The 26,342-nt window shown below is 42.2% G+C and overlaps 1 protein-coding gene across 1 annotated transcript; it reads left to right on the top strand.

Moving 5' to 3' along the window:
• The first annotated feature begins 620 nt into the window (after nucleotides 1-620).
• LOC141432867 (fatty acid synthase-like) lies at nucleotides 621-26,212 on the top strand. Its single transcript, XM_074094672.1, has 17 exons — nucleotides 621-793; nucleotides 14,143-14,303; nucleotides 14,855-15,849; nucleotides 15,937-16,269; nucleotides 16,379-16,685; nucleotides 16,817-17,010; nucleotides 17,436-17,664; nucleotides 17,791-18,269; nucleotides 18,627-19,580; nucleotides 19,870-20,472; nucleotides 20,542-20,751; nucleotides 20,833-21,575; nucleotides 21,658-21,800; nucleotides 22,449-22,569; nucleotides 23,738-23,937; nucleotides 24,584-24,991; nucleotides 25,834-26,212. The coding sequence occupies exons 2-17, from the start codon at nucleotides 14,159-14,161 to the stop codon at nucleotides 25,971-25,973; spliced, it is 6,204 nt and encodes a 2,067-aa protein (XP_073950773.1). The 5' UTR covers nucleotides 621-793; nucleotides 14,143-14,158; the 3' UTR covers nucleotides 25,974-26,212.
• Nucleotides 26,213-26,342: the final 130 nt, after the last annotated feature.

Genomic DNA, 26,342 nt, shown 5'->3' with positions numbered 1-26,342 from the left:
TAGCAACTGCGTTAAAGTAATTGAAATTCAACCCGTGAAGTATTTGTTATTGAGTAGTAGCTCTGTTGGTCAAATGTGGTCTTCATCATCAGCTCCACTTCACCAAATGATGTTTTTTAAGAGCAAATGCACAAGTTACTACTAAATATATATCCAAATTACCCCTTTAATAAAATTCCCTAAAATATTTGAAGAGTTCCCTCGATTTACCTCGATTTTATTTATTTAGGATCCAACCATCAGATCCTGATTTGGTGCTTATGTGACCTAATCGAAGGCATTCTTAAACGAACTAAAAAAAAAATCAAATCGTTTCGTAAATGACGGAGTTCTGAGGTAACAAACATAAAAAAAAATACAACCGAATTGATAACTTCCTCCTTTTTTTAAGCCGGTTGAAAAGCAGGCAAGCAGGATTTTTATTAAAAATCATTTTTTAAAAATAATTAAAAATAGCCTGTCCGAGATTTTTTTAGCAAACCCATTTCTTATATATTTTCTAATATATGTTCTAAATTCATTATAAAATACGTTTCTATTATCAGACAGGTGAAGGTCAATTTAGGTTCGTATCTTCTGTGATATGAGGTCATTTACTTATTTACTTCAAATCATTTCTCTGCAAGTATCGATGCAGATACACTGTGTTTCGTGTTAGAATTAAGGAGCAATAATTACCCACAAATTAACGTCCAGTAAAAACATTATGGGTAATTGTTAATTGAAGTAATAAAACCGATACAGGAAATTAACAGATTCCTTTTTTGTGTGTAAGCATTACTACGGCGAAGGGGTAAGTTTAGAAATGTAAGCTCAATCTAGATTAACCCGTCGAGTGATTTGGGGGTGCAAAAAGCGCCTAGCGAAATTTGTCCGGAACTGCGATAGACAGACACACTCACTGAGTGCACCTAGCGCATTTTCGGACAGGTTTCCTTAGGCACACACGTGTGTGCCTAAATCGCTCGACGGGTTAAGATAAGTAATAATAGGTAAAATAGAAGCGAACTTATTATCTTTGTTCTATCCTATGGAAATGCCCTTCGGATGTTAATTAGTAACAACTTAACCTCATCACCGCCAGAGTCACCCAGTCGTGACAGCCTCACACGCCACTGTTATCTATAGGTACATGACCAAAATTTAACTAGAAATTAGTCCTTCTGCAATGGACTTAAAAATCAAGTTGATTGGTCGCTGGTTTTTCTGTGGCGTACAGAGCACGTCACTTTGTTTGTTTTGTGGTGGTGAAGAGATTAAGAACAATTATAGAAATTAAGCTAGCCAGTAGCATATCAGCATTTATTATCAAAGGATTGGCAGGGATCCTTGTCTACGTGCAGTCACCAGCACCAATATCTGACACAACAAGCGTGCATAAATATCTGATACGACTCTATTTCTAGGGCCGGAAGGACGTGTCAGATATTTTTGCACGCTCCGCTGTGGCAGATATTAATGCAGAAAATCGGAAACGGCTCCAACGATTTCCATGAAACTTAGTATGTGGGGGTTTTAGGGGATGAAAAATCGATCCAGCTTGGTCTTATCTCTGCAAAAACGTTTATTTTCGAGTTTTAGCCCGAGAAAAGCTCGGTCGCCCAAGTATTTTTAATTTAAGCACAAAATCGTGTTTTTAGTACCTTAAGAATAGTTTAAATTAATATAAATAAAACAAAGTGCGAACAAGCGCGTCGTCACGCGGGCGATCCGAGGCAGTGCGCGGCAACCCCATTGAAAAGCACACTCTGGGGGGCCCCAGACATCTACTTGTAGCGGAGAACAAAATCTTGGGAGTGAGCCGCGCCTGCTTTTATTTAGTTTCACCTGTCCCGTTATCTGTCTGTCTGTCTGTCTACCTGTCTGTCTGTGGTCAAATTTTGCGAGTTAAAGTATACAACTTCCAATGATCAGAATGACTTGAAATTTGGCATACTAATGTGCATTGCGTGACAATATAATAATCTGGGAGTGACATCTTGGTGGTCCAGCCAGGAGTGTCTCCGCAGGACGGAACTCTTCAACGGTTAATGGCTTCGATTTGAAATTTGGTATGCAAATTTTGTTTGGGTGACAATGCAAGTAAAATCGACAAAAAGTACAGTCAACAAAAAAAATCTTGTATTAAAATTTTAATTTTTACCAAAAACGGGTTTACATTATGTGTTACAATCAATCAATCAAATTAGCCCACATCCACCCACTGCTGGGTAAAGGCCTCTTCATGCTTACGCCACTTTGCCCGGTCCTGTGCTAGTCTCATCCATAGTTTAACAGACTTCTTCGACTCAAACTTGGCCGCCACTCCGTAACTGCACAAAATAATTACAATACAAATTAACTTCCAAAACCTCACGTAATCAACTTCGATATAAAAGTTAACCCTTTGCCAGAACTTTGCGAGCAGTTAAGTCGGAACGACCACGGAGAGCAATAAGTCCAACTAAACACCAGCGGAGCACGTGGCGCCTCTGGCAACTAGTTGCCCGTAACTTGACACAGTTAGAACAGTCTTTCCCATATTTTCTACTAGCTTTTCCGCTCGGCTTAGTCTATGTTTTTTTTTGCTCATATTATCACCATCATCAGCCGGAAGACGTACACTGCTGAATTAGGCCTCCCCCTTAGAACGCCACAATGAACGACAACTCGCCACTTGCACTTGCGGTTTCCCGCAACCCTCACGATGTCGTCAGTCCACCAGGTGGGCGCTGCCAACGCTTCGTCTTTCGGTTCATGGTCACCACTCGAGGACTTTTCTTCCCCAACGGTTATCTATGCTTCGAGCACTGTGGCCCGCCTATTTCTATTAGGAATCGGAATAGGAAGGAGTGGGAATTTACTCTTATTAGGATCACGTTCTTGTCCGTCTGTCCGTCTGTCAAACAATACCATCTTTCTCAGGATCAGCCAAACTAGTAGTCTATCAATTTTTAAACAAGTTCCTATAAACTGAATATGTCGCTAAAGGGTGTTCCTCTCTTTCGCAGACGGAAATTTCATAGAATTTCGTTTCGCAGAAAATGTTTCATATACTATTTGGTCCTTGTATTTTTACTTCGAATATTATTGTTTCAACGATTATTTACTTGAATTAAACATATTTAATAGAAAAACTATTAAATTAATCTTATAGTCTCACTTTATTATTTATCAAATTTATCAAATGTAGAATTATTTTTTAACAAATATTGTTTGTTCGATAAAATATATAAGAATAGGTTAGAAATCGCTACCAGAAAAGTTGGTTAGGTTAGGCTAGGTTAGAACAGTGACCTCGTCAAAAACGACTCGCTACTAGAAAAGTAGGTTAGGTTAGGTTAGAACTGCGACCTCGTCAGAAAACGAATTGCATGTTTTTCTCGGTAATAAATTTTTATTATAATTAAATAATATGAAAATAATGAATATTTGATTTGTTATTCTTTGATATGAATATCTAAACAAAAAATTATATTTGTAACAAAAATCAATGATTTAAATTTCTTTAAAGTAAGTGCTCTGCGTATTGATTATTCTATGAAACGATAATATGATAAAAAACCAGCCAACGCGTGTCGGACACGCCCAAAATCGGATTCCGTAGCCATTACAAAAAAATAAGGAATATTTTTCTAAGAATTTCGTATTATATACGGAATCTTCCAAGTTTAGGTATATTTTATACCTTAGGCTGCTATTTACTCTTAAAATACTAATAATTATCAAGCAAACTTAGCCGTTATAGTTTTCCTTGAAAGTTTGATAAACTTACTACCATTCTGAATTTTTTCAACATTTTCCACCCACTGGTTTAGATTTTAGAGGTTAGGTTAGGTTAGGTTAGGGTCACGAAATATTACACACCTATTTTTTCTTCTATCAATTAACCAAAAAAATAATAATAATAGCCAGTTAAAGTCCCGCGTGTCGTCACACCGTGCCACGTTGCAACACAGGTAGCACGTAGAACTAGCGCTTTTTTTTTTATTCAACTGGATGGCAAACGAGCAAGTGGGTCTCCTGATGATAAGAGATCACCACCTCCCATAGACACCTGCAACACCAGGGGGATTGCAGATGCGTTGCCAACCTAGAGGCCTAAGATGGGATACCTCAAGTGCCAGTAATTTCACCGGCTGTCTTACTCTCCACGCCAAAACACAACAGTGCAAGCACTGCTGCTTCACGGCAGGATTAGCGAGCAAGATGGTGGTAGCAATCCGGGCGGACCTTGCATAACGCAGGAAACTTCACAATTAATGTGATGTGATTCTCATTCAATTAGATAAATAGATAGATTATAAACACATGACAGGTAATTATAAGAAATTCACAAAATGATCGTCAAATGTATACAAAAAATACAAATTGTAAAATTAGAGTCATCATTATCATCATCATGTCAGCCGAAAGACGTCCACTGCTGGACATAGGCCCCCCCCAAGGCTCTCCACTCAGACCGGTCTTGTGCTTTCCGCATCCACCGCGATCCCGCGATCTTAACCAAGTCGTCGCTCCATCTTGTTGGAGGTCTACCGACAGCTCGTCTCCCGGTCCGCGGACGCCATTTGAGAACCTTTAAAATAAAATAAAAAAAAAAGCTTGAAAATTAGAGTAAAATTAAATAATAATAGCCCTTTCAGCACAGATGAGAACGATCGTGCGTTCAACTTAAAAAATATATTTTTATAACATAAATTCCCTTTTCCCGCCTCAAACCGGCACCGATCGATCGTGCGTTTAATTATTATTAAAAAAAAATTGTGACAGCGAGGTTCGGGGCTCAGTTACAGTGCAGGTCGCGACAAGTATGGACGTGTTCGTGATGGACGGCGGAGTACTAAGTAGGTATTTTTTTTACTTTACGTGTTAATCATTAATGCATGTTTTAATGTTATTTTATGTTAAAGTACTCGTTGTAGTTTTTATTCATATTTGTAATTAGAGTGAAACATTTACGTTTTTAGTTTTTAGGTTGCAGTGAAGTTATAAAGCACGATCGTGTGGTTAGGATGAACGGCGATAAATAAGAATTGAAAAAAAAAATACTTTTTATTGGTTTAGGGCCTTTGACGTCTGATTTAGTAGTACAAATAATTCGCGATGGCAACCTATCTGATTTTGACGAATCAGACCTGAAAGATCAGTTCCTCCAGTATAATAAAGAAGGCGGGGGATCTACCTCTTCAGACGAAGATGTTCAAAATCAGTTACTATTTGATCTACCTCAAGCCACGACCGATCTTCTCGTGTCTTTGTCGAATTATCGGCACAATCATTCAGCACAATCTGTCAACGTCTGTCTAGATCAACAAAATAACGCAGGAAAACAATTAATGTTACGTGATTTTGATAATAGATCGATTATTACATTGACAGTAATTATTGAAACCAAAAATCGTGAATGTATAAAAAAATACAAATTGTGATTCGCCCATTTTCATCATCATTATGTCACAAAGACGTCCAATTGGACATAGGCCCCCAAGGCTCTCCACTCAGACCGGTCGTGCACGATACCGCGGCGATCTTAACCAAGTCGTCGCTCCATCTTGTTGGAGGTCTACCGACAGCTCGTCTCCCGGTAAGGACGCCAAATTAAAAAAATAATAAAAAAAAAGCTTATTAAAGTAAAATTAAAAGGGATAGAAATAATTAAAGGTAAAAAAAAGAATATAAATCTATGTCAATAAAATAATTAAAATGTCAAGGCAATAAAATTAAACATAAAATTAAAAATTTGTTCACAAAACTGTAAAAAATGACAACCGAACAAAACAAGAGTACGTAAAAAAATTAAATAAAAACGAAATGCAAAAATCAACATACAATTTCACTGTACTATTATCAACTCTTGTTGTTGTAGGTACGTTTTTAAACAAAATATTTTTATCAGGTATACTACCTATGACCCGTTATCAGTTAATAACAAATGGTATCAACAATTCCTGTGTAAGGCAACGATATGAGGGGACAAGTGAATCTCACGAATGCTGTGTAAATACTCTCTATTATCTCTATCTTATTGTCTCTATTATTATTATTCCTTATTTTTTGACGACCGGATGGCCAATGAGGGCTATCGCGTATGAATTCGCCGCTAGAGGCGCTAGTGTAGCGTGAGGTCTCCGAAATGTCAAATCTCATAGTTTATGGGTGAGCTACGCGGGTTTATTTAGAATTAGAATAATTTTGTGAATATTTTGCAATATCTGTAATTAATTATGGCAAATATGCGTTCCGGGGCAATGAATGTCTGTGTTTTGAGACAGTTTTGTCTTTCGGAAACCTTTGTCCTCCCTTTTTTCCGAACAAAACGGGGACTATGCAACACTGTGGCATGCTCGATATTTATATGGTACGGTTTTAAGGTGTATTAAATATGATTTAAATCCAAACTTTGTTTCCACGCCCGTAATAACAGACTTTCAAAACCATACTTAAAAACCTCACGCAACAGTGCGCCATCTAGTGAGACAAAAAACGATAGCCCTTATTGGTTAGCGATCCTGACTACGAAGCTTGAGGACCCGGCCGGGGCAGATATTTGTATGAATAATACGAAAAATTGTTCTCGGGTCTTGGGTATTTAATATGTACATATATAAGTACCGCTATTTATGCTCAATATATGCTGGGGTCTGAGCCCATAAATCGTGTCTTCTCCATCAAGTATCTGGGCGTGGTGTTTGACACGCGGCACACCTTTCACGAGCATATTTCATCTCTTGTCACTAGCTGTTTTCGAAGACTTGGTTTTGTGATCCGAAATCTTCGCCATTTTCATGACCCTGTGGCCATAAAAATGGTTTATAACGCCTTAGTAAGGAGTAAGTTGGAGACTTCGTCGAATGCTTTCAGTCTCTTGAACTTCGGGCTTCTAATTCACAATGTACTATGGTCTATTTGTGAAACCTAGATACTAAAATGACAGTCTGAAATGTCAAATATAAAAATAATGTGGCCAGCATAATAACGAACAGTGCTGCTCTATGATTTCGGTTTCCGATATAATTGTCAATAGTCGATAAAACGTATATTTTATAATAACAAAAATAACATTAAAGCATTCAATATTCTGTCGGTCTTCGACCAGTGTGTGTTGCCAGTGATGATTTATGGCGCTGAGACGTGGTTCTTGACTGTTGGCCTCTTAGAGAGGCTCAAAGTCACGTAACGGGCTATGGAGAGAGCTTGCTTGGAGTTTCTTTGCGCGATAGAATCCGGAATACGGAAATTCGTCGAAGAACTAAAGTCACTGACATAGCTGGAAAAATATGCAAATTGATGTGGCAATGGGCAGGCCACATAGCGATGCGGAAGAATAGATAACCGTTGGGGGAGAAAAGTCCTCGAGTGGCGACCACGAACCGGAAGACGAAGCGTTTGCAGGCCTCCCACCAGGTGGACTGACGACATCGTGAGAGTAGCGGGAAACCGGTGGATGCAAGTGGCGAGTTGTCGTTCATTGTGGCGTTCTAAGGGGGAGGCCTTTGTCCAGCAGTGGACGTCTTCGGGCTGATGATGATGATGATGATGATGATGATGATTCAATATTCTAGTTTCCATTTTGAAAATATAAATGAACTTTTACGATAAAGTGATAAAATCAATAAAAAATACAGTGTTTATCACTTGGTGCCAACGTAAAAAATCATAACATTCATAACACAGTTCGTATCGCACCGTCCCTTTCACTCGCGTATTAAATGAGATAAGCGTCAGTGGGACGGCAACATACGAAGTTTGAGTTTTGCATTTCGTAGTATACAGATATCACACAACGTCATTCATGTTTTTTGTATTCGACATTCGTTACTTTACTCCTAGTGTGATCGGATGTGTTCAGTGCGTTTTCTCGTGCTATCGTACTTGTGTTTTTATGGTAAGCATTGAGACGGATATAAAAGCCGTGGTGGCCTAGTGGTTTGACCTATCGCCTCTCAAGCAGAGGGTCGTGGGTTCAAACCCCGGCTCGCACCTCTGAGTTTTTCGAAATTCATGTGCGGAATCACATTTGAAATTTACCACGAGCTTTGCGGTGAAGGAAAACATCGTGAGGAAACCTGCACAAACCTGCGAAGCAATTCAATGGTGCGTGTGAAGTTCCCAATCCGCAACTGGGCCCGCGTGGGAACTATGGCCCAAGCCCTCTTGTTCTGAGAGGAGGCCTGTGCCCAGCAGTGGGACGTATACAGGCTGGGATGATGATGATGATGATTGAGGCGGATCATACTTAGAATGAAATTGAAACTTAAATATCAACATCTATAAAAAGTAGAATATCTCCAAAACGGTCGCATTGTTATTAGACCCATTTGACCATTTCTAGAATGTCCTAAGTGCCCTACATGTTAGTACGTCACGGATCCGTTCATATCTTAATATTTTATACAAATAACATATGTACCTACAAAATCTTTCCGTGAGAACCGGTTGCGGGACATCACTATTTATGAGACGCAAAAAACAGGTAACACATGAAACGTCATAATAATTATACCGTTTTCGCGCTCACCATGCAGTTGGCCGCGGCTTCGCCTGCGTGGGATTCGGTTACCGCGCGCTGTTCCCTCTGGAACTGTGCATTCCGGGATAAAAAGTAGCCTATGTCACTCTCTGGCCCATAAACTATCTCTATGGCAAAAATCACGTCGATCCGTCACTCCGTTTCGACGTGAAAGACGGACAAACATACACACAAACACACACACTTTCGCATTTATAATATTAAGTATGGATGGATGATGGCCCATGTTTCCCGAAATAAATGGTTTATTATTTACTAGCTGTTGCCCGCGACTCGTCTGCACAGAATTTTTTATAACTATCCCGCGGGAACTTTGCATTTATCCGGGATAAAAACTATCTCATGTCCTTTCCTGGGACTCAAACTATCGTTATACCGAATCTCGTCTAAATCTGTTCGGCGGTTTAGATAATGACGAGGTAATAAACAAACAAAACTTACAAACTTTCGCATTTAGAATTAGTGGGAAGTGGGATTATGAAGCTTTATTTTCTAAAATAAAAGTAAAATAGTCGAATGCAGCAATTTTATCAATAATTTATCAATAATCTCTGAACACGCGCTTCTACGCCGTTAACAATAGAGTCGTGTTCAGATATTTTCGATCAAATTTTTGCTCACAAGTTTATGAACTCGACTGTACTAAAATCAAAACCACTTTCGACGTTGATCGGCCAACGGATATCATACCAGTTTGTCTACTCAAGCTATGTATGGATTACAATTAATCCGTACTACTTAGGCCAGTATGCAAAACAGTAAGGTATGTAATCATTGAAGAAATACTCGTTGGATAAACAACAAGATTAAGAACACTTTATGATAAAAAATAATAATTAAAATACAATTAGGTACCTACAGATGTAATGAATTATAATGATTGTTTTTTTGGAGTCTTTTTGTATTTTTTTTATTTCAACTCCAAATTTGTTACTTTTACGGGTACCAGCACTGGTCTCTTTTTCTGGTTTCTCTGTGCATGCGTGTCTCAGTTTGTATTTTCGATATGGTTTCACGGGATTCCCGTAAAAGTAACAAATTTGGAGTTAAAATAAAAATACAAAAAGACTCCAAAAAACCAATCATAATTTGATTGCTTAGTAGCGACATCTCTTGTCTGGGTGAGCGGTTGGTTCCGAAAGAATGTGACGTCTGTCGCAATATGTATACATAGGAAAAAATTCGTGTCTAGATTCCTGTCCAGCAGTGGTGTAGGGGTTATAGCACGCAGCACGGATTGCTGAGGACCTGGGTTCGATTCCTAGTGCTGGTCTCTCTTTCTGGTTTTTCTGTGCATCCATGTCTCTAGAACTAAGGCAGGGGTAGGGTAGACTTTGCGACTCATTACAACAAGCGGCTGGCCTCGGTTGACATGTTCGGTAGCTCGTGCGCTGTGTTCACCCAGTTACTAAATAAAAATAAATAGATTGCACATATATTGCATTTATAGATATCTCCTTCCTAGTGGAAGTCCCGTCATTGGATTGGTTCTGCTTGCTGTAAATATAAGGCATCCATTGTGTAGTCTGCATGTTACTTGGGATTGTTTGTTGTGTATGATAAATGTTAAGTAGTTTTAGGTTATCATTAATTAGTGTTACGAGTAAATTGCCACATCTTCCAATAAGTCTTAGTGGGAATTATTTTAGATCGTAGGCAATACTTATCGCATTATTTTAATTTACTCTTGCTATTAGTTGTCTGTATCTGTTTTTTTCCCCATAAAGGGGAAAAATCGGCCAAGAGCGTGTCGGACACGCCTAAGGTAGGGTTCCGTAGCCATTACGAAAAAAATCAAATGATACTCATACTCATACTCATTCTCTTTTATTGGTAGTATCATTATTACATGTCATTTTGTTAAACTAATTAATTCTAATATATTCTAAGAACTAATTAATTAAATCTTCTTCTTCAGCGCGTTTTCGCCCACCGTTGGGCATAATTAATTAAATAATTTTCAGTAAATAATAGCCGTATTATGTGCGTTATAACACAATTAAAACACTTACTACAGTCTTAAAATCTATTACCAGAAAAAGAGCGTATCTTCACGGCACTTACGTCCTTTTGTTGAGAAGCGCAGTTTTTCGGCAATAACGGTATATCCGATCATGTTGAAACCAATTTTCGTTGAAAGTCTTTATTAAGTGTTACCTTTCCCTATTTTTTGGACAAATGGTTTACAAAATAGAGGGGGGGGACACAATTTTTGCTACTTTGGGAGCGATTATTTCCAGAAATCTTCACTTAATCAAAAAGACAGAAAGACGGACGGACTTGACGAAACTATAAGGATTTTTGCCATTTTGGCTCCGGAACCCTAAAAAAGTTAATAATTTTATTTTGTTTTCTCATAGAAGTTTAATTACTGAATTTAATTGAGAAAGCAAGGTAAATACGAACTTTTCCGACAAAAAACGATGGCAAAACATTGTTCAATAGATCCGATTATATTTTCTTGAAAAACCAACTAATTTTAGCTAAAGGTAAACTTCCAAATTCACAAGAATTAAAGACAATAAGTCTCCTTATTCCGTAAGTCGTGGATTTAAACGTGAATAAATAAGAAATAACACATGGCCGGCATAAAACGCTCGCAAACAGGACGATTGGATAACAGAACAGTCGATAAAGAGCTGTTTACGTACAGACAGACATACATGTTGTAACTGAGTCTTGGAATAAAACAGGGTTTCTGCAAATTGCGACTTTAAGTCCTAAAGAGAGTCGACACATGGATTCATTTCATTTCAAAGTGAACAGACACCTTCTAGGCAAACGTGTACCTTCTTAGGCCTCATCTTCGCCTTCCATCAAGCGAGATTGAGGCGAAACTTAAGTCTATACATATACAAAAAAACCGGCCAAGAGCGTGTCGGACACGCCCAAAATAGGGTTCCGTAGCCATTACGAAAAAATTAAGTAATATTTTTTTAAGGATTTCGTATTTTATAAGGAATCTTCCAAGTTGAGTTATATTTTTATTTTGGGCTGCTATTTACTCATAAACTACTAATAATTCTCAAGCAAGCTTATCCGTTATAGTTTTCCTTGAAAGTTTGATATACTAACTACCATCCTGAATTTTTTCAAATTTTTCCACCGACCGGTTTAGATTTCAGAGGGGGGGGGGGGCGCTCGATTTTAATGAAAATTTGCACTTTAAAGTTGAATATTTGCACTAAATTTATATCTTAGTCCATCCATATATTTAGTCTTAGCAAACCCCTAATGGTTTTAAAAGACCTATCCAACGATACCCCACACTATAGGGTTGGATGAGAAAAAAAAATCACCCCCACTTTACGTCTATGGGAGGTACCCAAAAAAATTTTTTTTTAATTTTTAATTGTACCATTTTGTCGGCATAGTTTACCTTTATATCCGTGCAAAATTACAGCTTTCTAGCATTGATAGGCCCTGAGCAAAGCCGCGGACGGACAGACAGACAGACAGACATGGCGAAACTATAAGGGTTCCGTTTTTGCCATTTTGGCTCCGGAACCCTAAAAATCAGCAGAGCTACTACGAAATTCGAAAATCGCTTATATTATTAAATACGAGAGTGAGAGGGAAGGTAGGTACGATACCAACTTCGATTTTCGATTTTCGTAGTATCCCTGCAACTTATATGGATACATTCACTCCTAGGCAGGTAAGGTTGGTAGGTTGCTCTCAGTTGATAGGTCTTGGACTAATCCAGTGCATGGGGAAGTTCACACCATTGGATTGCTTAGCGGGTGTGTATACACCTGTATATTGCAAGGAAACCTTTCCTTGAGATGTTTTTCGTCATCGTAAAGCTTGTGGTAAATATAATCAACAAAGTGCCATAAATACAGACTAGGGTGCAGTCTTGGTGCAGTCGATACGACAATATATTTGACAGTATCTGTCAATAATTAAAAAAAAGACTGACATAAAATATTTTTTAATAAAAACTAAAAGGCAAAAGAACAAAGTCTAGCAGTCTAGAACTGTTAAGTAATTTAAAGTTCAATCGCCCCAACGAAAGCATTCTGAAAAGATGATTAATACATTCTGCATTTAATCGACACCAGTTGGTAAAATAAATAAAACCCTGATAAAGCCCGGTGCACACTGGTAAACGAGCGGATCGCATGTCCGCAAATGTGGACAAGGCCTAATCTTCCGCTCTCTAATATTCAAAACGTAATTATGTGGTTACACTGGTGCCAACTTAAAATATTGATTTTTCGTTCTGAAAAGTTGGTGAACGTTTAAAAAAAAAGGAAATTCGGTGCATTTTGGAATTTATACATGCTAGGTACTGTGGGGACTGTAACTTGGTAAGAAATTAGGTAAAGGGGATCTACGCGCGTGACTTTAAACTCAATTCAAATAAAAATGACATTTCTTCAGTACTTGCTTTATATTATTGTAGTTATAAATATATTTTTACAGAGATAGGTCCAGCCGCTCAGGCCGTCGTCGGGAGCAATCTGTCAAACTCTTTTAAAATCAAATTCTAGAATCATACAATACAAAAATACTATCATTATACATAATACAGTCAATCTAGCGTGCCAGGTGGTCAGTTTTACCACCTGCCAGCGGTATACAGGCTAGTTCCTTTAGTAGGTACACTTCTAGGGCTGGAAAGCGATGTGTTTGTGTCCTGCAAAGCCTGGCATTGTAAAGTAAACAGTTCCAGTAAATATCGTGAGAAGTCTGTGCGTGCTTGCATGTGGGGTTGCACACAGGCTCACATTTGTCTGAGTATGTGTGTGTGTGTGTGTGTACGCTTGTGTGTGCCCCCAATTACGTAATGTATGAAATGTGTTGCCAATTCTTTTTTTTTTGCCGCCAATTCGTGCTGCCACTATCGTGAAAGTTCAAAGTATGTATTAAATAGCATGAGACACAAGTTAAAATTACTTTCTCCTACATCACAATCCTCCATGCCGTACCGCACTAATTGTACATCTAAATCGGTCCGTGTAATATAAACACCGACACAAAATAAATAACGTTTAAAAGGTATTTCTTTACGCCGATACACGAACGACTGATTTGTGAACGGATGCCGTGAAATCTGGACAAAGAATAAAACTTTAAAGTTCACCGAGACTCGTCACTCTTTTTGGTAAATATTATTCCAGACGGACACACATTACAGACGGACAGATCAGACCATACCTTTGTATTAATCCTTATCCAATAAATCATTTCATATTCTAGACTGCTTTAATACGGATTCATCGATGTTCATGCCAATATCGATTCTTCCTGTTCGCAATTCTGCACAATCTGAATTCCACACAATAGTATTTCACCACATTCGCCATTGTGCACAGTCATTATTTGTGTACAGTAGCGATTCTAGATTACTTCTTGAATCATTCAAATCGGACATTCCATTCAAAAGATATTACTAATCTAAAAATATCAATCTCACCAAAAAATGCATTTAAACAGTCGCCGCGTGGCTTCGCGCGGCTCGGGTGTAGTTTTTAGGAAATGGAGCTGAAAAATGTACTTTTTTTTTAAATGTTGCCCGTGGGAAGCCGGGCCGGATCGCTAGTAGTTTACATTTTTTATTTATACACATTAAAAATAGTGCCCAAGACTTCTTATACTTAGCATAAAGAGTCATATTTTTCCAGAATTCTAGCAGGTAAGATGCCAACGAAGAACTGTGATGCGGGCGAAGACGTTGTCCTTTCGGGACTGTCAGGCAGACTGCCCGGGTCTGAAAACATCGAGGAGTTCGCAAAAAATCTATTTGATGGAGTAGACTTGGTCACTGCTGACGACCGTCCGCCTGGTGAGTCACCTCTGCCTTCTACCTACCTACCTACTTCTACGTATAAACAACCAAAAATTTTTTTTCATCTTGTCAGATCAACGAATTCCCTCCATATCATTGTCAGATTTTAATTAGGACGACTAGGACATCAAGCTGAACTGCCTATATTATCTGACGCGCTCTATTATTTCAAGGTCACTTTTTAAAAATTTCGCTGGCCCCGACGAATAATAAGATAACTGCTATGATGCATACGAAAACAGTATTCTCTCTGTAAAATAATATTTTAAATTGTAAATGCCAAAATAAAGTTTGCCATCAATAAATTAAACATGTTTTATCTCGATTATAAAAGACAGTTTTTTAATAGAAAGTCGATTTCTGACAAATATGGAAAGGATAAATTATATGTATCTTGATTGCTGCATAGCATACACACTTCTTTCACTAATAATAAAACTTAAAATAAAGGTGGCATACGCTACAGCATAACTTATGAAAAGTTAACAAAAAGTTTTCAATGTCAAAAATCTGATTTAAGTAGGTAAGTATATTATGAGTTTTGACAGGGTTGCAGGGTCTGCCACAGCGCAACGGCAAGCTTAAGAATCTCGCGCATTTTGACGCCGCGTTCTTCGGTGTAAATCCTAAGCAGGCAGACCTCATGGACCCACAGCAACGTATGCTGTTAGAGCTAACCCACGAGGCCATCGTGGATGCCGGCTTCAATCCCGATGATCTTCGTGAATCGCGAACCGGCGTATACGTGGGAGTCACCAGCTCGGATACCGGCGCAATATTATTGCACTCTGACGTGGAATTGATCCATGGCTATGAACTCACTGGCTGCGCACGTTTCATGTTCTCGAATCGTGTATCATACACCTTCGATTTTAAAGGGCCATCTTACGCCATTGACACCGCCTGCTCTAGCTCAATGTATGCATTCGCTCACGCTGTTGAGGATATCCGTGCTGGAAAATGCGACGCTGCTATCGTCGCTGGTACGAATCTTTGTCTTTTGCCATCTAATTCGCTCGAACGGTTAAACGTGATGTCGCCGGAGGGTCGTTGCGCTGCGTTCGATGCGAACGGACGCGGCTACGTGCGGTCTGAAGCTGCCGTGGCTGTGTTACTGCAGCGACGCCGCGACTGCCGCCGACTGTACTGCACAGTGCGCGGTGTGCGTACAAATTCAGACGGTTACAAAGAGCAAGGCATTATGTCTCCTTCAGGTGCCATGCAGCATCAGCTTGCACTAGAAACGTTCAAGGAATCACGCTTACGGCCACAAGATGTCGTTTACTTTGAGGCACACGGTACTGGCACTAAAGTCGGTGATCCGGAAGAAGTCAACGCAATCGCTGAGCTGTTCTGTGAGGATCGCACTATGCCTCTCTTGATAGGCTCTGTCAAGTCCAACATGGGTCACTCAGAGGCGGCAGCGGGCCTTTGCTCAATTGCCAAGGTTGTGCTGGCAATGGAGCGTGGAATCATCCCAGGAAACCTACATTACTGTACACCCAACCCTGACATTCCTGCGCTTAGCGACGGTCGTATCAAGGTACACATGTACTTCTAGACATACATTTATCTTTCTTAATAATAGTGTTTTGATGTTAACATGACCTTTACACCTTTTACACTTTAGGTGGTGGACTGCAACACGCCGTGGCAGGGTGGGCTGGTCGCTGTCAACACCTTCGGCTTGGGCGGCGCCAATGCACACGTCATCTTAGAGTCGCAGAGCGGCGAGCGGCCGCCACCAGCGGCCTACCCCGCGCCACGACTTGTGCTGGCTTCGGGAAGAACCGACGCTGCGGTATTGCGGCTTCTGAGGCTAGCAGCGGATCATCCACAGGACGCTGAGCTCCATGCTTTGTTGGATGCAGTGCATGCGAGGGCTATTCCGCGACACACGTATCGCGGCTATGCCGTGTTGAATCTCAAGCGCGATGCATCGCCTGTATTGGAAACGAAGAAGGTAACGTCTACACTGGCTGGGTCTGCCCGAGCAATACTAGTATATTTCCCGATCTGATATTACCTGTGTACTCTTTAGCTATTTTAAATACGTACCCGTTTGTTATCAGATTGAAAGAACAGAGACGCGCCCAATATGGTTCGTTTTCGACGGCATGGGCACACAATGGCCTGGAATGGGGCAAAGCTTGATGCGACTGCCTGCCTTTGCAGCTAGTATAGCGCGCTCGGCAGCAGCACTTCGTCCATTAGGCTTTGACCTCCTGCACGTTCTGACCGAAGCTTCTGAGGCCGCTTTAGACTATGTAATTAATTCGATGGTATCAGTCACGGCCGTCCAAGTTGCGTTGGTCGACGTGCTGAAAGAAGTAGGCGTGCGTCCTGATGGGATCGTGGGCCTTTCTGTTGGCGAAAATGGTGAGTTTATCACTTCAAACCAGCAGAAAATGATTTTCATGGTTTTATGTAGTACGTTACATTTTTCTTTTATTTTTTTTCTCATCTATGAATATGTCTTAAAACGCCTGTCTTTTTGACATTATGAGCAGGTTGTGCATACGCAGACGACTGCTTAACAGCAGAACAAGCAGTACTCTGCACGTACTGGCGCGCGCGCAGCATAGCGGAGGCGGCGCTGCCGCCGGGTGCGATGGCCGCCGTGGGGCTGACGTGGGAAGAGGCCGCGCGACGCTGCCCACCCGACGTCTTCCCTAGCTGCCACATCTTCACAGAAAGTGTCACGGTGAGATGCCAATAGAGGCGGGTTCCTGAAACAAGCGTAACTGGCGCCAGTAATGGTTACAGGATACGTACAAAGCCCACCTTCACTTATCTGTTTACCGGATGAAAAATATTCTATATCAAAGATCTTTTTGTGTTACTTAAAATATTGAAAACTAGCTTTTGCCTGCAATTTTACCTTGTGCGTATAATACATACAAATTTACGTTTTATTCAGTTTTAACCAGTAAAGCCTTTATAGGAACATTCACTCTATACTGACCTTATGTCCACAGCGCACGCAATAATTTGTATCAATATCCTAGTTGCCCACCTGAATCAAACGTACAAAACGCGCATTAGTACTTCCATAATTATTTTTCAAATCTTACTTGTACAGTACACTTTATACTGTAAGTTGTTCATTACCACTACGTCTTTCCGTAGGTATCTGGTGCACTAGATTCCGTGAAGGAATTCGTTGCCAAACTCAAAACCGAGCATGTGTTCGTTAGCAACGTCAACAGCTCTGGTATAGCTTTTCACACCAAGTACGTCGCAGCTTCAGTGCAGCAAATGCGCACCAAATTGCTGGAGATTATACCGAAACCGCGCGCGCGCAGCTCGCGCTGGATCTCCTCGTCGCTGGGTCCAGATCATCAAGACTCAGAATGGGGTGAGTTAAAGCATGAAGTGAAGACTTTTGTAGCGGAAATATTCAAAAATTCTTGAAAAAAAAATTAAATAAGTCTAGTGATCTAGAATCTATTAAGTAACTTAAAATTGGACGTGACTGTTGCAGGCAAGCTGTGCAGCGCGGAATACCAAATCCACAATCTGTTATCACCAGTGCTGTTTGCCGACGCACTACGAGCGGTACCGGAGCATGCTATAGTAGTGGAAATAGCACCACACGCGTGGTTATACCCTGTATTACGGCGGGCGCTACCATCCGCCAAGCACGTGCCTTTAGTACGACGAGAGCATCCAGATCCGCTGTCGCATCTCCTGCAGGCATTGGGCCGGCTGTACACTGCGGGCGCGCAGCCACGCGTGTCATCGCTGTACCCACCAGTATCATGGCCTGTATCGCGCGGTACGCCAACGCTCGCTTCAGCCATCGAATGGGACCATTCTACGGAGTGGTTGGTGGCTAATTACAAGTCGGCACCGCGTACTGGCGAGAGCGTAATCGAGTTCAATCTTGGCAAGCCGGACCAAGCTTTTCTAGAGGGGTACAATATTGATGGATGCGTTCTCTTCCCTGGCGCTGGTTACCTGGTAAGTGGCTGTGAAGATATTTTTGATTACCTAATTAACAGATGTTCACTATCATTACACTAATGCTAATGATTATATTTGATTGATACTCGAGTATTGCATGCTAAGTAACTGCCCGCTCTTATAAGAGATATGTGACAAGTCATAAGAAGTGTTCAAAGACTATTATAAATTATAATAACATTCTGGGATGATCGCTGCGGTTAGTATTGGACATATTTTTACGTTCGTCATATTATGACAAGCTTTGCGTTGAACCATTTAGTCAGCTTTAGATAGAAGCGAACCTCCTTCGCGGATTCGAGCATGGGGGTTGCTTTTATCTGGCCTGTAATAAGCGATTATATTGCCCAACAGACGATGGTGTGGCATACGGTGGCTAAGGTCAACAACTTAAACATGGAAGAGGTAGCCGTGGTCCTGGAGGACATCCAGTTTCGGCGTGCCACCATCGTGCCCCGAGACGCACCGCTTCGCTTCCTCGTCACGCTACTAAGCAACAGTGGGAACTTCGAAGTATGCGAGGGAGGAGATGTCGTGGCGACTGGTCGCGCGCGCCTTGTGACTGATCCAGCTGCTGAGCGCTTGCCTGTCGCCTTGCTCGGCAATGACGCACTTGTGGAAGACATACCGTCGCTCGACGCGGACGACGTTTATAAAGAGCTACGTCTACGGGGTTACAATTACCAGGGTGTGTTTCGTGGTGTCCTTCAATCAAATGCCAATGTTACGGTAGGCCTGCTTAGCTGGCAGAACAACTGGATTTCATTTATAGACAGCATGCTGCAGTTTGAAATCATAGCTGAAAACATGCGCGAATCGAAGGTGCTTACGCGTATACAGCGTGTGCTCATCGACCCAACAGCACAAAAAGCAGCCGTAGCTGCTGCAACTAGCGGTGGTAACTTGCCTATACGCCGGTACAAGGATCTGTTCGTAACTATTGCTGGCGGCGTGGAACTGCGTGGAATCAAAAGTTCGTTAGCACCACACCGCACTAACGATCAGGCTGCACCTAAGTTAGAGAAATACGAGTTTATACCGCTAGACAACACATGCGGCGCTTCTGTAGATGCCACTCTCTCTAAGTGCAGTGCACTCATCGTCGCACTACAGTTGGTTTTTGAAAACAGCAACACTCGGCGTCTTGGAGTGGCAGAGGTCGCGCTGGGCCGGCCCGCTAGTGACCTGCTGCTGCCACTCGTGCTGCCAATACTGGACTCCGAGCCGCAGGTTCGCGTCGAGGCGAGCCTGGCTGCGGGCCCTAACGCCGCTGACTACGCCGCCACTCTAAACCTACTTAGAGTAAAGGTACTTGCAAAACACATCTCCGGCGCAGTGTGTGCCATTAAAGAAATTATTACATTATGGACATTTAATCTCTCGCTCTGGTCTTTAAGTTTTTTTACCTTAGCACAAAAACTGCTAACAATGCGAGCTTTGGGAGAGGGAAAAGTCTAAATACGCTTTAGGATTGCTGTAACCAGCGACGTGATGGAAAGAAAGAAAGAAAATCATTTATTTATAACAGCAGTTACACATGCACAGGTTACACGCACATACACAGGTACAAGTTATACATGTGATTTTGTCTTTTTAGGTATTAAATAAGGAGTTGCCGGACTTGAAATACCAGTTGGTGCTTGGTGCGAACGTTTTGGTGCGACACGATGCAGGGGTACTTCGCGAGCTTACTACAATGTTAGACGCACATGGACATGTACTGTTGGAGGAGCCCCCATATGCATTGGATAACCCAGGCGCAGCCGCGGTACTGGAAGGCGCTGGCTTGGTTGCAGTAGCACGGCAGCGCTCGGTGGCTTGCGAATACGTGCTACTCCGTCGCCCCTCCGCGCTTCCCGCCACACACATCATTCTAGAAGTACGTGATGATGATTTCGCGTGGATAGAAGCGCTGCGCGATGCCATGAAGCGCGCCGAGAGCGAGGAGTTGCGTGTATATGTGTGGTCACGCGATGCAGCCAGTGGCGTGCTCGGTCTGGGTACGTGCCTGCGCCGCGAGGTAGGCGGTGATAAGATGCGAGTTTACTATCTGCCCAACGCCAAGGATGTTTTTGACCCCGCCGCACCCGCCTACTACGCACAAGTTCAACTAGACCTTACATTCAACGTACTAAGGGCTGGAATTTGGGGTACTTACCGCCACTTGCGGCTTGAAGACCCAGCTAACAGACAGGTCCAGGTAAGATTGATTCCCCTCAGAACTGTTTCCTTTATCGCTTTTGCCATTTAATGATTTTCTTTTTTCTAGATGGAGCATGCATATGTCGACATTTTGACACGCGGCGATTTATCATCGCTACGCTGGATACAGAGTGACCTTCAGTACGCGACCACAGCGCCACAAGCGGCGCCCTCCAACCTATGCCATGTTTACTATGCACCTCTTAACTTTCGTGACATAATGGTAGCCACTGGAAAACTGCCGCTTGACTCATTGCCTGGCAATCTCGCGGGTCAGGTGAATGCTGTCTTCCCACCCAGTTTTTCGCTCTTTTAATACTTGTAGTATAGCACACCAAATGATCTCTTTGTATCGCAGGAATGCATCCTGGGAATAGAGTTCAGCGGGCGTCTCTCATCAGGCAAGCATGTGATGGGCATGGTGGCAGCAAAGGGTCTTGCTACTACTGTGCTCGCTGACGAGGGCTTTATGTGGGATGTGCCAGCTGATTGGTCACTGAAAGAAGCAGCTACGGTTCCAGTGGCATACGCGACGGCGTATTACGCGTTAGCGGTGCGCGGAAACATGAAGCGCGGTGACACCGTGCTAGTGCACGCGGGCGCGGGCGGTGTCGGGCAAGCCGCCATTTCTATTGCACTGCACGCCGGCTGCACTGTATACACGACCGTAGGCTCGCCTGCGAAGCGAGCTTTTCTACGCGACCGTTATCCAGCGCTTCCCGATGAGCATATTGGCAACTCACGCGACTGCAGCTTTGAGCAGCTAGTGCTACAACGCACGCGCGGTCGAGGTGTCGACATGGTACTTAACTCACTGGCCGGTGACCAGTTGCAAGCCTCACTGCGCTGTTTGGCGGAAGGCGGCCGCTTTTTAGAGATTGGTAAAGTAGATCTTAGTGCTGGTTCACTACTGAGTATGGCTGTACTGCTTAAAAATACCACAGTACATGGGATTCTTCTGGATGCGCTGTTGGGTGGAAGTCAAAATAACCATGAGAAAGTAGCAGTTGTGCGTTGTGTTTCTGAAGGAATCATCAATGGTGCTGTTCGTCCACTGCCTGCAATCGAATACGCGGATTTTCAGCTCGAACAGGCTTTTAGGTGAAAATTTTGTATTTTTTTATAATTGAATTACTCAATCGTACAATCTTCAGATTTGATTTTAATCTGAAAATTGTTTTAGGTATATGGCAACTGGCAAGCATATTGGCAAGGTGCTTATTCGTATCCGTGATGAAGAGAGCAGCGGGCACCCGCCGCCGCCGTGCCTGCTGCCGGCGCTGCCGCGCACTTACATGCACCCCGCTAAGAGTTGCGTGCTGGTGGGTGAGTGTCATCTTGTAATTAATCATAATAAATCGTAAAATTTTTACAAGCTTTTATTTAGTTCCACCTGTCCCGTTGTCTATCTGTCTGTCTGTAATCAAATCTTGCAAGTTAAATTTGACCTACTTCTAGTAGAAAAATGGACTTGAAATTTGGAATAATTATGTAAATCGCGTGACAATACAATAATCTTGGAGTGACATCCTGGTAGTCCAGCCAGGATCGCCTCCGCAGGGCGGAACTCTTCAACGGTTAATAGCATCGACTTGAAATTTAGTATGCAAATGTAGTTTGGGTGATAATGCAAGTACAGTAAACAAAAAGTACAGTCAGCAAAAAAAATTGTATTAAAAGTGAAATTTTTATGCTTAGGTTTTATATTTAAATCATCTCATTCGAGACTTGGCACGTTGTTTATAGCGTACTAGCAGTTTCCCGCGACTCCGTCTGCGTAGAATTCGCTTATCGCTATCTATAGGATAAAAAGTAGCGTATGTTCTTACTCATGACTACAACTATCTCCATACCGAATTTCGTCTTAATCGGTTCAGCGGTTGAAGGGTAAAAAAGTAACAGACATACAGAGCTACTTTCACATTTATAATATCAAAGTAAGAATTTTTGGAAGGATTTTATATTTGTTTGCAGGCGGTCTAGGCGGCTTCGGGCTTGAGCTAGGCGATTGGCTAATAAAACGAGGTGCGCGTACGCTCGTGTTCAACTCTCGCAGCGGCGTACGTACCGGCTACCAGGCCTGGTGCATTCGCAGGTACCTCACACCCACATTTTTGTGTACCTAACAACAAAGGCTTCTTCTCTTGAAACGAAAAGAAAAAACGATTGTGCAAAAAGGAATCATCATCAATCCATCCACATAATCCATCCATCACTCAGACATAGCTCAGGGAATGATGATATCCGCAGTAAACTAAGATTACCGACATAGCTCGAAGATTTCGAAACTGAAGTGGCAGTGGGCGGGGCACATTGCTCGCAGGACTGATGGCCGATGGGGTCAGAAGGTTCTCGAATGTCGTCCGCAGACCGGGAGACGAGCTGTCGGTAGGCCTCCAACAAGATGGCGCGACGACCTGGTTAAGATCGCGGGATCGCGGTGGATGCGGAAAGCACAAGATCGGTCTGAGTGGAGAGCCTTGGGGAGGCCTATGTCCAGCAGTGGACGTCTTTCGGCTGACATGATGATGATGATGAATGCCATCCATCGGCAGTCGCTAAACCAGAGCTAATCTGAATGCGTCACCGGGCCAGGTGACTGGTCTGTAAAACCTTCATCATCATTATATCAGTCGTGACGTCTACCGTTAAACAAAGAGGCCTCCCCCATATACCTCCAGTTGCTTCGATTGGGAACGGGCTGCATTCACCATGAACTCGTGGCTTTAACCAGGTCATCCATCCATCTCGTTGGTGGGCGTCCTACGCTGCGCTTGCCGATCTGCGGTCTCCATTTGAGAACTTTTCGGCCCCAAAAGGCCGTTCTCCGTGCTATATGACCTGCCCATTGCCACGTCAATGAGCTAACTCGCTTGGCTATGTCGGTTACCCTCGTTCAAAAAGTCAAAGTCAAAGTCAAAATACCTTTATTCAATTTAGGCTATAACAAGCACTTATGAATGTCTAAAAAAATCTACTACCGGTTCGGAAAAACCTCTGTTGAGAAGAATCCGGCAAGAAACTCAACGAGGTTCTTCTACGTATCTCCTCATTTCCGATTCGATCTGGTATAACCCCAAGCATAGCCCTCCCTATACCCCGCTGAACAACTGTGAGGTTAATACCTTGCAGGAAGAGGAATTTCTAACACGAGCTCGGTTTCTTTGAGTAGGATTGTGCTTGTTTATTATCATATCTCACAGACGGTAGATTTCAGAGACAATGATGGTGCGGTCACTGGTATCGCGTGTTTGTGTTTACAGATGGCGTGAAAAAGGCATACGAGTAGACGTGTCAACTTCAGACGTGACTACTGTAGCTGGTGCGCGCGCGCTGCTAGAAGACGCGACGCATGCGGCGCCCGTCGGTGCTATTTTCAACCTGGCTGCTGTATGGCACGATGCTTTTCTTGAGAATTTGACACCAGAAACTTTTCAAGCTGTCGCGAAACCAAAAATAAATGGTTAGTTGCTCGGTAATAACTTAATTGCCCTCATTTGCCTGGCCTGTATATGGGGGAAGCCTACGTCCAACAGTGGACGTCCTACGGCTGATATGATGATAATGAACTGAATGAACTCAAAAAAAATGGTTCTCATAAAATTATCAACCGCATAAAGGAGCGGCCACACCGCTGCTTAAAAAACAGTGGCGGTACGAAATCGCAGTGACGCATCGTGTGCGCACCATTTTTTTCCTGCTTTCCACACCGCTGCTTAAAATACGCAAACGCGATGCGTAATCCCGTTGCCGGAAACGTTAAGACTTTTGTTCGGTAAAGTCCTGACGTTTACGGCACATCACTGCGATTCCGTACTTTAAGCAGCAGCGTGGAGAGCATGCGATAAAAATGGTGCGCATATGGTGCGTCACTGCGATTCCATGCCGTCACCGTTTTTTAAGCAGCGGTTTGGCCGCAGCTTAATTTTGAATTCTTACCAAATCCCTATTTTTATTGCAAGAGGATTCTTTTGTTTGTATATTTAGAATTTACTACTTAAGTTGATCTAAAAATGCCTTATGCTTAATATTTAACTACCTAATAGTTCTAATTTAGATACCTTTATGATACGAGTGTAACGCACAATCTCAAGTGATTTTTGTTCTAGGCACTTTCGCGCTTGATATGGCATCTCGCGACCTAGCACCACAACTGGACTACTTTGTGGTCTTCTCATCCGTAGCATGCGGGCGTGGGAGTCTTGGCCAGAGTAACTATGGACTTGCCAATAGCGCCATGGAGCGGCTCTGCGAGCAGCGGCAAGCTGATGGTCTGCCCACGCTGGCTGTGCAATGGGGCGTCATTGGAGATGTCGGAATAGTTGCCAGGACGCATGGTGCTTCTGATATTGTATTGGGTGATACTGTGCCGCAGCGTATAGCTTCGTGTCTGACCACACTTGGTACCTTGATGACTCTGCCACATGCTGTCACTGCTGCTATGGTAGTGGCAGATAAATGCCCCTCGCAAAAGAAACCATCACAGGACCTTGTTCGCGTCATCGCGAATATCCTCGGTAAGCTAAAGTTTTTTCTGCTATGTTTCCATGCCTCATAATGTTTTTTCATTGGGTCTCAACTTATTCGTTTCATCCTCAGAGTAACATAACCGCGGTTCACCCCGCTACCAGATGTGAGACTCTGAGAAATATTTTATCGTTCATTGATATGATCCTCCGCAAAGTAACTCCTGATTCAATAAATTATAATATTATTCTTCCCATTTTTATTATTCTTGTAATGATTGACCTTATCATAGTTTATTTATTTATTTATATGTTGCTGTTTATCCCACTGCCTATATTTATTTTAGACTCGTATTATTTGTAGGTACGATATATGTGTATGTGTAGATGTATTTTTGCCGAGTTTAAATATTCTGATCTGTGGTTGATGCACTACCTGATGTAAACTAGTCCCTCCATCTTTTTGTAAAAAAGGTTGCATGAAAGAGATCATAGAACATAGATGTCGCTAGTGCTGCTGCTTGAGTAGCAAAGTAGAAATAAGCAACCTGAGATATGTATGCATAGGAAAAATTCCTGTCCAGCAGTGGTGTAGGGGTTATAGCACGCAGCACGGGATGCAGAGGACCTGGGATCGATTCCCAGTGCTGGTCTCTTTTTCTGGTTTTTCTGTGCATCCATGTTTCAGTTTGTATTTTCGAGATGGGGTAAAAGAGATCGCTCTTAAGCGATAAGGCCGCCTATTGCTTACCTTGTAATTTTCTCTCTGTGCACCTGTTTTCTGTATCGCTTACTACTTATTTCTGGTGTACAATAAAGAGTCATTGTATTGTATTGTATTGTATTGTATTGGTTTGTATTGTATTGTATTATATAGAGATCCATGTTTGCAGGCATCAAAGATCCCAGCAAGGTATCAGACGGAACCACTTTTTTGGAGCTAGGCGTGGACTCGCTAATGGGTGGTGAAATCGAACGGACCCTGGAACGAGGATACGCCCTGCTGCTGAGCGTGGAAGGATTCGAGGACTAACGTTTGGCAAGCTGCGAAGTATAGATGCCGGAGCGCTGAAGCCTTGTATCATCTAAGAAACATATTGAACGACCCACTTCAGACATGCTACCTAAATACGCGGCAGCGTGTCCGTCCAGCCAAGTTCATAAGAAGAGAAGTAGCGACGCAGTGGCCGTGTGTTGCACAGACAATTTGGAGCCACTTCAGACTTCTACGTATCTCAACATCTATTAAAAAAATTAAATTTGGTTCATTTATTACAACTCTTAATGCTAGCTAGAACCCCAAGATTCATAAACAAGATAAGATGAATTATATCTAATAGGTACCTTTAAACGAACAATTCTTGTATTAAATCTTGGAAACGGTTCCAACGATTTCGATGAA

Source organism: Choristoneura fumiferana, chromosome 11, assembly GCF_025370935.1.
Source record: "Choristoneura fumiferana chromosome 11, NRCan_CFum_1, whole genome shotgun sequence".
In the NCBI taxonomy this organism is placed as follows: Eukaryota; Metazoa; Arthropoda; class Insecta; order Lepidoptera; family Tortricidae; genus Choristoneura; species Choristoneura fumiferana.
Note: the sequence above shows the minus strand (reverse complement) of the source record. Positions and strands in the feature narration are given on the sequence as shown.